General features: G+C 51.1%; 1 protein-coding gene across 1 annotated transcript in view; it reads left to right on the forward strand.

The window, feature by feature from the left end:
• LOC144717807 (protein sidekick-2-like) overlaps nt 1-13,457 on the forward strand; it is a 159,341-nt gene that overhangs the window by 136,202 nt on the left and 9,682 nt on the right. Inside the window, 4 exon segments of the mRNA XM_078593513.1 lie at nt 1,776-1,887; nt 4,786-5,024; nt 10,867-10,950; nt 11,960-12,154. Coding sequence (XP_078449639.1) covers nt 1,776-1,887; nt 4,786-5,024; nt 10,867-10,950; nt 11,960-12,154 — 630 coding nt within the window.

The raw sequence follows: 13,457 nt of genomic DNA on the forward strand, positions 1-13,457 counted from the left end.
GACTGGCTCCTCCCTGTCGCGTGACCTTAATGTGCACGTACAGCCCCTTTTGGGTCAATAATGTGCAGCGTGAGGGCCAAACAACGCCTCCGATCCGCTTGGAAAGCCGTTATTTAACTACACTTCGCCACGCTGGTCAGAGCGGGTTGGTGAAGGCGGGGAGCATCGAGGTACAGCACAACATTTTCTGCGCAGCCGTCTGCTGGCGAGGGCATAGCAAGCTGTGTGTACGCGGTGGTCCCCGTTGCAAAGCGCTATCCAGGCTCAGGACTGCTTGCTTAGCTTTTAAGATCGGACAATATTTGGTCATCGCTCCGATTAGCGTACGGTGCGAAAGAAGTTCAACACACATACATCACCAGTGTAAAACTCTAAAAATCAGCCCTATTCAACACAACAAAATCCATGGTTATGAACGTGGAAGCCAATTCTCGCAACGCCGCTCACTCGCTACCAACCACGTGTGCGCCGGCGTGCCGCTCCAAATCTCCCAAATATGGAAATAACTCACGATACCGCTCAATTAGGAAAAACATCGCAGAGCGACATTGCCCACCTGCCGCTAATTGTAGGCGCACTCTTAGATCCGTGGCTGCATCTGTCTCACGCCGCGCAGGCCACGGGGGAAGGGGGAGCGGGGCGGGGAGGGCGGTGCCCTTGGCTAGACGGCAGCTAGCAAGGCATCGGAATTGTCGAGATGGACATCGTGATGCGATGTCGCGTTCGTTCGACGCTTCGAGACACCGAGGCGGAGCGTGCTGGTGGCTCTCACTCGCCCCGTGCAGGTGGCGGGCGAGCGACTCGCGTCCCCCCCCCCCCGACACCGAACCGTCCGTCACAGCGAGGCCCCGCGGGCAGAAACAAAAGACCGGGGCGATGGCCAGTCCCGGTGGAGAGGTCGGATCGGTGCCTCTTGGGTGGGCGTCGAAGGGTGCAACGTGTGGGGGGGGGGGGGGCACGATTGCTAAACTCGTGGGCAGGCGCTAGAAATACCACTGGTCAACAAAAAAAATAAAAAAAATTCTGGCCTGGACTTTTGCAGCTGTTTTAGACTAATTTCAGGGTGCTGATTCCAAATCTGATCTCAGATTTGCTCTATCACATCTCATTTGTATGCTATCGGCATACCCCATTTTCATTGATTTTACCCGAAATTAACTCTGTCACTTATGACTGCAAGTTGTTGCGAGTCAGTGACTGCTTTAGTGTTAAAATATGGTGCTGTATTTTTAGGATAGTGTGTTTATAATATCATTTTATGTGGATATCCACATTTATTAAATATTTTTCTTCTGCAGTTTTTATTGAAAATGCAATATTTGATATCTCAAAAACCTGATGTGATAGACAAAAACTGATGCCAGATTTGGAATCAGCACCCCAAAATTGCCTTAAACCCGTTGGAATATTTTATGCCAGAAAAAGTGTGTTGACCAGTGTGATGTATCTTGCTTTGTGCTACATTCTCCTCCTCTTGGTCCTTTCCAAATGCGGCCGTTATCGCCTATGCGTGTTTGTTGTTGTTTGTTGTTGCTTGTTGTTGTTATCGTTGTTGTTATATTTCCGTATTATTCTCGGACGCAGGGTTGGTTGCTGTTATGGTTATACATTTGATCGTGATTGCTGCGTTGTAATTAATCTTTTTTTTGTTATCGCTGCGCTTTCGTTTTAATAACGCTCACACACGCACGCACGCACGCACGCGCGCATACACCCGTACCTACATATATACACGCCACGCACGCACGCACGCATACACACGCACGTGTGTCTAGATGCAGAAGATCCCGGGCCGTCCGACTTCCTGGAGATTGTCGTCGCTCCGAGGAACATGAGCGTCGTCGCAGGAGCTGGTGAAGTGTCACTCGAGTGTGTTCCCTACGCACGGTGAGCCGAGCACCACCCCGTAGATTGACTGGTCACGTGTTCGTTCGTTCGTTTGCCTGTTTGTTTCCACACTCCCTATCCCCGGGGTCACGTGGCTCAGAAGTCAGAGTGCTGAGCCCAGCACCGCTGAGATGCTGGGGTCAAAGTAATAACTCGGCCGCCCGTGATTGCTAGCGGGTTCTGAAGATGCATTGATTTTAATGATGGTCATCACGTTAATTTTGGTTCACCACTCGCCGGTGTTGCTGTCCTTTCAAACAATGCTCTCATAGTTAAAACTATAAAAAATATATATATATATTTTACCAGGTAAGGCCCACTGAGCTACATTGCTCTTTTGCAGAAGCGACCTGGCCACAAGTGATATCCCAACGACGTGGATTATCACGTAGCAATATATAACAGCCAAATACTATAAGCGCATATTTCTAAATGTGGAGAAAAAAACGTTTAGGACTCAGGAGAGAAAAAAAAACACGCAACCACGGGGAGAGCGACATGCAAACTCTAAATATGCAGGCCTCAGGGTCGGGATCGAACCCATGGCCTCCTGCATACCTGGCGAGGTAGTTAACATCTCGCTCCGTGACACCATGCCGAGGGAGTAAGAAATCGCTGCGCCCATGCTGTGTGGAGCCGAGGTCACGTGAAGATATATCAGAGGTAGCCCTGCAATACCCGCTTACACGGGCCGCTCTCTCACACAGGATTGCATTGCTCTACGAGATGTCTTACTGGGTACTCCTTCTCGTGGCACGACCACCTGTAAGCACAGCGGGGAAGTATGATCAACAAACCCCCGTAACCCACACGGCATAGGCATAGGGGACCTTCATCCACCAGTGGATTGATGAAGGAGCTGTAAATTATCTACATCTGTTTTTCCCACTCAAACAAATCCCCCTTTTTTTTCTACAAACTAAGAACGGGCGGTGACGTCGTTGGTTGCTGTCAAAAATAAAGGAGAGTCCTGATTTCGATTTAAAGCTTTCGTGACTACAGGGATTCATCTGAATCCGACAGACCTGTTCTTCACCTGAGGACGGCTGCTTGCGTTGTGGCCGAAACGTCGTGAGAATTATTTTATTATGTTTTATTTTTATTATTTTATTACTTCCCTTCTACGTGACTTTACCGAAAGAGCCAAGAAGGAGAAAGCCCTGATTCTCAGCGATCGGTGCGCAGAGTCCCGCGAGCCCCCGAATCGTCATGGCTGTCCGTAAATTTCGTTAAACATCCTCAGTTGCAGTTCCATTTTCCTTCACGACAATCACCCCCCCCCCCCCCCGCTGCTTCGTAAACTCCGAGCTCTGCATTCACAAACCACGACGGGGGGGGGAGTCTGAAATCCTGCCGCCGGTTCGAATGTGCTGTGGAGGTAGGGGGGGTGGGGTGTCCCACGCTCGTGCTACTATTTAAAATCCATCTTCCCTATCGTTTCGTGTCTAGGGTTCTCGCCTGATGATGGCGAGATCCATCTGCTGCGCCGTGCGATTGTTACGTCTGCTAACGCTGGGCCGGTCGGCCGCCGCCAAATGAATAGTAATGAATAGGAACGCCCCCCCCCCCCCCCTCCATTATTTATTCGCAATTTCAAACAACTGGCGCGCCGCTTTGAGACAGTGCTGGAGAGCGTAACATCTTCTATGCTGCGTCCAGCCCGCAAAAAATAAAGACGCACCACGGTAATAGTCATTAAATATGCATGCAAACCATCTCCGCTCATTACATTATTTCAACGTTTTACACGAATGCGATTTTTTTAACGCTTTGTCAAATGCCTGCGAAAAATCATGTCAGCATCGTGGGGGGTGGGGGGGGGGTGGAGGTACCCCCTATTTTTTCCCCTAGCCAACGGGAAGGCAACATATGGGCAACGGGCGTTACTCTGATTGCTTGCCAGAAACTCTTGACATCAAAAATGCATGCGCCCGGGTATTTCTCTCGGCGGCGGCGGCGGTAATCTCCTAGAAAGCGCTCGCGCGCCCTTAAATCTTTTCGCCGGTGACTTCTCTCCCGTCGAGAAGAAATTCTCGGATCTGGCGACCGAGAGGATGAGAACGGCGCGCGCCGAGGCTAATGGACTCGCGCGATCGAGTCGGCGCTCGTTACCGTGAGCTGTCGTGCGATCTGATCGTGTGATTACGCGGGAGAGCGAATTGTTTTATTTATTTCATGTACGTTTTTATTGATTTTCTGTTTAGATTTTTCTTTGGTGGGGTGGGGTTTGGGGGGGGCGGAGGAGGGGGGGGGGGTGTACGGGGTTTTCGCGGGGCAAGTGGAAGAGAGACAGGAGCTTTACGGTGATCTCCTGTGTCTCACCCTGGGCTTTGCGTCCCTCGGATCTCCGCCGACGTTTGGCAACATTGAATGCGCGCCCGTTCCAAAACGTCGGGGGCAAATACTGCGATTCGACACGCTGGGTTTTGCGACGCTGGATGCAAGGGAGCGAGGCTAGGCGTCAGTCGCGAATGATATCTGAACCGGTACGGGAGCGACGCCTCTTCGCCAACCAGTACCGACTGCAGCGTGGTGAAATGTGGCCAAACTTTCGTGTAGCGGTTGATTGACAAGGGGAAATGTGTAATGTGTTCTTATTTGTATGACACTAACCACCTCACACGACCTGGGGACAGCCAATCAGCGCGTCGCTTGCGGCGAGGTAAAGCGTGCATACTCCCACCTCTTCCAAGGCGTCTGATCAGCATGGAAGAGTAGGCAAAACATATCCTCCAGCGGGGCCCTCTCTGAAGCTCCCTTCAGCAGGGAAGCCCTTCTGCCAGCAGTGTCGTGAGCGAGCAGTTGCGGGGCTGCACCTTTAACCTTTTAAAAGTTTTTTTTTTTGTTACTCGCCCCCATCCCTATGTGTGCCCCCTCCCGCCGGCCGTCAACCACCAGGCCACTGGAGCGAGTGGCCGTCACGTGGAGGCACAACGGTGGCCCCGCCATCACGTCCGGCGTCGGCGATTTCGGCCGCCGCCTCACCGTGACGTCACCCTCCGCGGCCGACGCGGGCCGCTACGACTGCGAGGTGACGCTGGGCCCGAGGGGCCCTGCGGCCTCCGGCGGCGCCGGCGCGGCGAACGGAGTGGCCGCGGCGCACCCTGTGGTCCGCTCGGCCTACCTCGCCGTGCTCGGTGAGTCTCGCGGCTTGCCACCTGTCCTGGTTTCCCCAGGGTTCTAGATTTGAAGCTTTCGTGACTGCAAGGATTAATATTCTTAGGTTTTTTCGGTAAAATCACGTAGGTAAAAAATTTTAATTAATAAAAGTAAAAAAAATCACGATGTTTCGGAGGCAACACAAGCCTCCGTCGTGATTTTTATTTTATTTTTATTTTACATTTATTAATTTTATTTTTTTACCTACGTGACTTTACCGAAAAAACCTAAGAATATTCCCCAGGATTGTTCACTCCTCTGTTTCGAGGAAGGGACATTGACCGAAATGTCACCGATTATAGACTTTTTCCTCTTTCATCATCATCATTATCGTCATCGTCGATCGGCCATGGTCAATCCACTGCTGGATGAAGACCTCGCAAAGCTGCCCCCACAACCACCTCTCACGACCGTGCTATGTAATACTTCGCGGAGCACCTGCGCATGAATTCATGTCAACGTCGCTCATCCCCTCAGTAGATGCCCTCTTGGACGCATGCCATGCCTTGGCTACCACTTTGCTATTATTTTAGACCATTCCTCTTCAGGGCTGTCTTATACACCAATGCGTTGATTGTTTGTTCTGTGTGTTTGTGATCCACTGCCAGTCCAGTATCACTAAACAATGTTACTTGTAATGAAGCTATCCCGGGAAATCTGTAAGTCTTCCCTGGACATTAAACAGGACCTGCGGCAAAGACTTTTGCAAGCACCTAGTAAGACCGGCATGGAGTGCAAGGTAGTGGATGTGCATCACCACGCCCGGCCACCTTTGTCTCCCCAATGCTGATGTTGACACACCTCTCCATATACTCATTTGAGGCTGAGTCGACGTAGGGGAGGACCCAGACCAGTTCAGATAATCGTCACTGGTGTCGGCCGTGAGCCGGAATCGAACTTGGATTGTCGGGTTTGTAGCGCGGCTCGCTAACCGCTTACACTACCACGGACACACACGGACACACACTGATACACACAAGTAGACAGATGAACGCACAGTTAGACACTCATTTAATATACATATGCTGATTTTGTGTATAGAACTAAGCGTCTCATAGACTGCAGATGATGGTGACAGAGCCATCTTGGAGGGGAGGTGCAAACAGCACATTTGGCAAGGCCCCAAAACTCCAGAGGGGGTTCAGGAAGAAAAAAAAACATTACATTGTTTATTATTAATTGGTTTAATATGAACAATAAAACAATTCTATGTTAATTAATTGCTGTTTTATTGGCTTGTTTAATTTCATCCTCCAGTTCTCTCCATTGGATGTAGATTAACCCTCCCACATTGCACTCACGCTCAACTAGCCCAGGTGCGCCTGCGGCTAAGAGATCGAAATCTAGCCCTGGAGGACAGTGGTGGTGATGATTGTAGAAGTAGTGATGGTGTTGGTGGTAGTGGTGGTTGAAATGATAATGATAGTAGTGATGGTGGTGGTGATGATGGTGGTTTTGATCATGGTAATGATGTTGATGGTTGTGTTGATGATAGTAATGATGATGGTCGTGGTGATGATGATGGTAGCAGCTGTTGTGATGATGGTGGTGGTGGTCATGATGATGCTGTTCATAGTCGTGTAAATGTTGATGACAGTGGTGGTGATGGAAATAATAATGATGACGATAATAATGACCATTGCAATCGTGATTTTAGTAGTAATGTGTTGGTGGTAGGAATGATTATGGTGGACATAATGATGATGAATGGATGATAATAATGATGATGGTAGTAGTGGCGGTCATGATAACAGGAGTTGTAATGTTGCGGATGGTAATGATGGTGGCGTTGATGAAGACGACGACGTTGATGCTGGTGGTGGTGGCGATAATGATGGTGGCGGTGGTAATGGTGGTGGTGATAACGATAACTGCGGTGGTAAATGATGGTGGCGGCGATGATGGCGGCGGTGGTAATAAAGGCGGTGGTTATAATTACGCTCACGCATCTAACCGCGATATAAAAAAAAATAGAAATTATCGCACTTCGAAATCAATGTCGCTTTTGAAGAACTCTATCGATGTGGAAACGGCATTGTCTAAATTCTGTTTCATCGCAGCGCTGCCCGTTAATGGGACACTCTGGATCTGTAACCATTTTTATTGCCCTTCCCTAATTTGGATTCCATTTGCGTCTCCCACTAACGCAGCGTGCGCCCAGAGCGCAAGGTGTGCTCGTCGCCGCCGACAGCAAATGTATCCACTTCACGTATTCATAAACAGACAAAACAAACATTGCCTCGCTCACAAATCAGACATTCTGCTGCACAATACCAAGCTACTTCCACCCCGTGGTGAACTGTTCCCATCAACTGTGCGCATTTATTAATTCGCCCGTATCAAGGACTCCAGACTGCTAGACTGTGTTCAGCCACCGACAGGACTACGCTGCAGTTTACAACAATGTACTCTCCCACCCGCACACACCCACTGACTCCACCCGCTCCCAACACACTCACCCACTCACCACGCTGCAGGTCACCTCACTTCCCTGTTTTGCCTCTTCCCTCGCCCTGCTCCACTTTGAAGTTCCCTCCTGCCATCGTCGTCTCTTTCCCCAAGTATTTATAAGGCTTCTCGATCCAAGCGACGTGCGAACTTTGATCTATTGCCACTTGACGTGTGCTGTTTTTTGCTGGCTGCTTGGAATGTTGGGCCCTTGGGCTCCTGCGCTGGACAACTGTGATCTGATATAAGCAAGGGAGCAGCCACCTCTACTCCACGGCGTAAGATGAAGGGCCAAGGCGTTACGTGCACGCCATGAGTCCTAGTCCAAGGATTTACTCTGCCATACTGGCAGTATTTTTTTTTTAAACAGGTCGGAGTATCCCACACTTTACCCCACTTATACGGCCGGGGTGGACAGAGGGGTGGACGATTTAAGAAACTCGCCACCCTCGTTTCAACAACTGCCGCGCCTGGGATACCGAATCGAACCGGCGACGACCTCTGGGTTGCAAGTCCGGACGCGCTGCCCGTTACACCACGCTGTGGCGAGACGGTGATCGCGACACCGTCGTAGATTCGTCTCCTCTCCGCCGCCAACTCAGGGATGTCTCCAGCTCTCACTGCCTTGTGAATCACGTGCGCTTGAGTCGCAACGCCAAAAGTGTGCGTAAACGGCTTCATTAATTCACGTCAGGTGTTCGCCAACAACAAAACGAAAAAAAAAAGATCGCTAACGACGCTGTCTCGGAGAAAGGAGAGTTACGCACCACCCCTCCCTCCAACCCTACCGGCGTAAATCGAGCTCTCGCACGACATCACAGGTGTCACACCCCCAGCCACCAAAGCCGGCCACCAACGATTGTGAATTTACGGCGGCGCGTCTGGAATTCTGCACGCTCTAATTTACGAGAGAGACGAAGCTGTTGGAAGTTATGTCACGAATTCTGAACCGGGGGGGGGGGGGGAAACCCCAATTGGATTCTTGGAGGCTGGTGGGGTGGTGGTGGTGGCGGTGGCGGTGGCATTGGATGGTCGGAGGAAGGGGGGGTGGAGAAAGATGATGATGACGATGAAGACGACGAAGAAGAAGAAGGGAAAAAGGTGAAAGTTTGTTGACGAACTGGCCGTCTGCCAGCGAGGAGGACAATCTGTCCTCCCGCTACGCGCTCGCCGCTGTCTGCGCGTCGAGCGAGCGGAGTTCCACTCTCGCTCCGCACAGCTGTACGCGGGCTGTCAGTATTCCACGAGGAAGGAGCGGATTTAATTACTTTAATCAAACTGAGATGCTCTCAGGGGTAATTTAGAGGCCGTCAGCGCACGCCTCGTCGCTCGATTGCCCCAACACACCAAACAAATTTGCATTTTAATTCGGCCGCCGCGCTACCGAATCTACAAGGAGGAGGGGGGGGGTGTGGGGGGGGGAGACAGGCGGCAACGACGGAGGGGGGGTTGTGGACGCTGTGGCTGGTTATCTGAAGTCGCGCGCGGCGCAAGCCCCGCTTGTCGACAGGGGGACAAGGTCGGGGAATTGGCGACGTTGCGACGACAAAAAAAATGTAAAAACGCAAAATTTATTTTTGCGAAAGGGGAGGATGGGAAAGGAAGAAAGTGCGGTGGGTGTGAGTGTAAGAAACAGAGATGCGTGAAAGCCAATTTGTGCTCGTTATTTTGCTCGCGCCGAGCCAGTGAGCTGCACGCGTGGTTCAGTCACGGAACATCACAGCCCCGGAGCTGAATCTCGAGGATATCTCCACAGACCCCTCCACCCACCCACCCACCTTAGCACAGTCGCATTATGGCGACGTCAACAGCATTGCACGCGCCGTATATTGAGTTGCTTTTCAATTGCGTTATTCTTTTAACGACGCGGTTGTTATTGTTGTTATTGTCCATCATAGCAAGCAATTGGGAGCATGAAAGCGACAAAAAAGGGAGGTTGATGGATTCGGCAATTCACATGGAAATCGCGACTCGTGATGGAGATGGAATCTTCACATTTTAGAAATTTGCGGAGGAATTTTTGTTGGCGGCAATGATGCGTTCGTTTTATTGCGTTGGGAATGCCATGCAGCAGTTTCCCTCGAAGGAAAATTAACGGGCAAAAAAACTGGACATATGTTGACACATTGCAAGGGACAAGATATGTGTATGTGTACGTGTGTGGGGAGCGGTGGGGCAGTGGTTAGCGTGCTGCACTATGAACCCGGCGACCCGGGTTCGATTCCTGCTCATGGCCAACACCAGTGACGATTATCTGAACCGGTCATGGGCCTCCCCTAGCTCGACTCAGCCTCAAATTAGAAACCTGGTGCGGTGTGTGAACATCGCCACCGGGGAGACAAAGGCGGTCGGGCGTGGCGCTGGCCACCCACCCCTCGTATACCGTTCCGGCCTTCATAGGTGCTCGCTAACAGCACTTGCCTCTACAATCTGTTAAGTCTATACGGGGGATCTTTGTCTTTGGGGAGCGGTTGGGGCAGTGGTTAGCGGGCTGCTCTACAAACCAGGTGACCCGAGTTCGATTCCCGTTCACGGCCGACACCAGCGACGATTATCTGAACTGGTTTTGGGCCTCCCCTAGCTCGACTCAGCCTCAAATGAGTACCTGGCGCAGTGTATTAAACATCCCCACTAGGGAAACAAAGGCAAGTCGGTCGTGTCCACTGGCCACCCACCACCCTGGTGTGCAGTGCCGGCCTTCATAGGTGCTACTCGCGAACAGCACTTGCCCCAGAACGTCTCCTGAAGCTGTACGGGGGACATCTTTGTCTTGTGCGCGTGTGCTATTTCAACACGAGCTTAACCCATTTACGCATTGGCCGTCGCTGCTAACAGGGCGTTGTTAGCGGCGTCCCTGGCCGCGGCGAGACGGATGATCTCACGGCTCGCACACAAAACCGAGCCCGAGCGGGTTTTGTCTTCTCGAGCAAGCGCTTCGGATTTTGAGGGAACTGATTAAAATACGCGCCGAAATGTATAACACCCCTTCCCCTCCCCCCGTCTCTTCTTCTTCTTTGAGAGACACATTTGAGGTGTTAATTTAATCCTGCCCGGCCGCAGCAGGAGGTCTTGCATACACGATGCCTTGTCCTCCTCGATATATGTTTTTTTCACCCGTCAAGAAGAATTTTTTTTTACTAAAAATAACATTTGCCGACGCGTGCACGTAATTATATGTCTCGCCACGAGGATGCATCCCCCCAACACTGCGACTATTGTTTTTAATAACCGCTTTGCATAATTGGATATTAAAGTATGCTACATTCTGCATATCGAGGTTGAGAGTTGGGGGTTATGTAAATGGACGGCTTTAGGAAGCTCCTCCTGTGTCGGGATGAACCCTTCGTGCTTTCGCTCTGTCGCCGCCCGCAGAGGTGCCTTTCTTCACGGTGGAGCCGAGGAGGAGGATCATGGGAGTGGTGGAGCAAGCCCTGGAGATCCCCTGCCAGGCAGCAGGTGACGACGGCGGTGACGGCATTCACCGACCGCGACCGTCGCTCGTCAGCCTCATCGTTGTCGTTCAACAGCTGCCATTGTTACGATCATCGTCGTCGTCTTCGCCGTCGTCTCTGTCGTGGTAGTCGTCGTCATCGCCGTCATCTTTGTCATCTCTGTCGTGGTAGTCGTCGTCATCACCGTAATCTCTGTCGTGGTAGTCGTCGTCATGATCGTCATCTCCGTCATCTCTGTCGTGGTAGTCGTCATCGTCGTCACTGGATATTGTGAATGTAATCGTCCCCAGAGCGATGATCCGCGTCGTGGAAACGATCGGCGTCATAATCGTCGCCGTCATTGTTTAGCATCGTCGTCATCGTCGCCCCCGTTGTGGTAATTATGCCCAGAATAGATTCTCGTCATTGGCATCAGCGTCGTTGTCATCGTGATCATCGGCGTAATGATTATTTTCATCAATACCATCATCGTTGTCAGCATCACCATCATCATCATCTGAAAGATCCGAATCATCATGGTCATCATTATCAGCATCACTGTTATCACAATCGTTGTCACCTCCGATTAGCACCGTTGGCTACGTACGGTGCGAAAGAAGATCAACATACGTACATAAATATCACCAAATGTTTTACCATCATCACCATCATTATTGCAATCATCATTGTCACGATCATCAGCACCATCATTGCAATCATCATCGTCACCATTATCAAAACATCATAGCTGAAACTACCACCACCACTATTAAAACCACGACCACCATCACGGCCGCCATCACCGTCACCATCACATCATGAAGACCATCACCAGCAGCAGGTCAGCCATCCAAATCATCACCTGGCGTGTAACCGTGACCACGAGTCATGGGGTGTCGTCCCACATAAACGTCCCCATTACTCAGCCGCCCGCTCTCCGCCGGGTGCTCACACGAAACTATCCCCCCCCCCACCCTGTTGCCCCCCCCTTTCCCCTGCACCCCATCGCCCCCCACCACTTCGGATCATCGCAGGCTTGCCTCCGCCGACTCTGACGTGGTATCGGGACAGCTCCCCGATCGGCCACTTCGGGGACTCGCGGTTCCGAGTGCTCGCGAACGGCAGCCTCCTGGTGGCGTCGCTGGAGGAGAAAGACTCGGGCATGGTGCAGTGCTTTGTGCGCAACGTGGCCGGGGAGGTGCAGACCCACACCTTCCTCACCGTCACCAGTGAGTGCAGCGCCTACGCTCCGTTAACGACACGTTGATGAGTTTGCTCTGTCCGTACGTACGTTTGTTTGTCGGTTCGTCCGTCCGTTTCTTCTTTATATTAGTGTTTATTTTCTCAGGAAAGCGACACTGAGTCCGGCAGAGTTTCTCTTTTCAGGATTCTCCAGCAACACTTCTCCAGCACATCTCGTCAACGTAGAAGAGTAGACCAAATTACCATCTAGAGTTCGCTCGAGTGGAGGCCCCCTTTTGCCGGCAGTGGTGCGAGCAAGCAGTTGCAGGGTTGCACCTTTACCTTTTTTTTGTTTTTACCTGCGCTGGGATATTTAGCCAGCGCCAACGACATTAGCTCTCGGAGGAAACCAAATAACCCGGATGAAACATCTGCCAAACAGGTGTTGTGTCCTTCCGCAGCACCTCCAATTAGCACGGTTGGCTACGTTCGGTGCAAAATAATGTCAACTTGCATACGTACAACAGGTAGCAGAGCATGCAATCTACACGCAGAAAGCCACCCGAGTCGTGAATCGAACGCAGGCCCCTTTTTCTGGGAGGCACGAGTGTTACAAACTGTGCCATGTGAACTCTCACTAATTAAAGGCTATTGCCCTCAAGGTTTAAGAGCTTGGAGATACGAGGTGACTGCCAGTGGCTCTGAGGTCAGATCCCTGAACTGGCATTGCTGAGACCCTGACTTCGGATCTGAGTTCCAGACTCCCAACTCTGATCAAGCCGGGGTTCACAAGTGCCAGTCACCCTTACGATGAACAATTCCAGGCCTACACGATTGCCTCAATTGGGTCTGTGTTCACATCTGTCATGGCAAAGCCAAGATTGCATCGGAGTTCATTGCCATGAGCCTGGTCACTAATGGCTCTGTGCAACAACAACAATTTGATTGTTACTTAAATTGGCCAGAAACACACAAAGAAATACAACCCTGGGAAATAAAATTATACATACCACTGCCATTCAACGAATCTCCGTCTCGAGCATGCCAGATATTATTCCTTTTCCATGTAATTCCTGTCCCCCCCGCCCCCACTCCCCAATATTGATATGCGGCCAGGTGGCTCACTCGATGGTAGAGCCAGCGTCTCACATTCGATAGGTTGTGAGATCAAATCTTGATTGTGGGGTTTGACTCAGCCCACTGGTTCTGGATAGACTCACCCCCTGCCATAGGAATGTGGATATTCCACCACTGTATCGGGGTTGTACACAGGAGTTGAGAGCCAATGAGTCAGCGCTCGTTTGAGCAGAAAAGCACTTTGACGTTTTGAGTTAGTTCAATTTGGTTTTA

Source organism: Lampetra planeri, chromosome 1 (assembly GCF_965212315.1).
Source record: "Lampetra planeri chromosome 1, kcLamPlan1.2.h2, whole genome shotgun sequence".
Classification (NCBI taxonomy): Eukaryota; Metazoa; Chordata; class Hyperoartia; order Petromyzontiformes; family Petromyzontidae; genus Lampetra; species Lampetra planeri.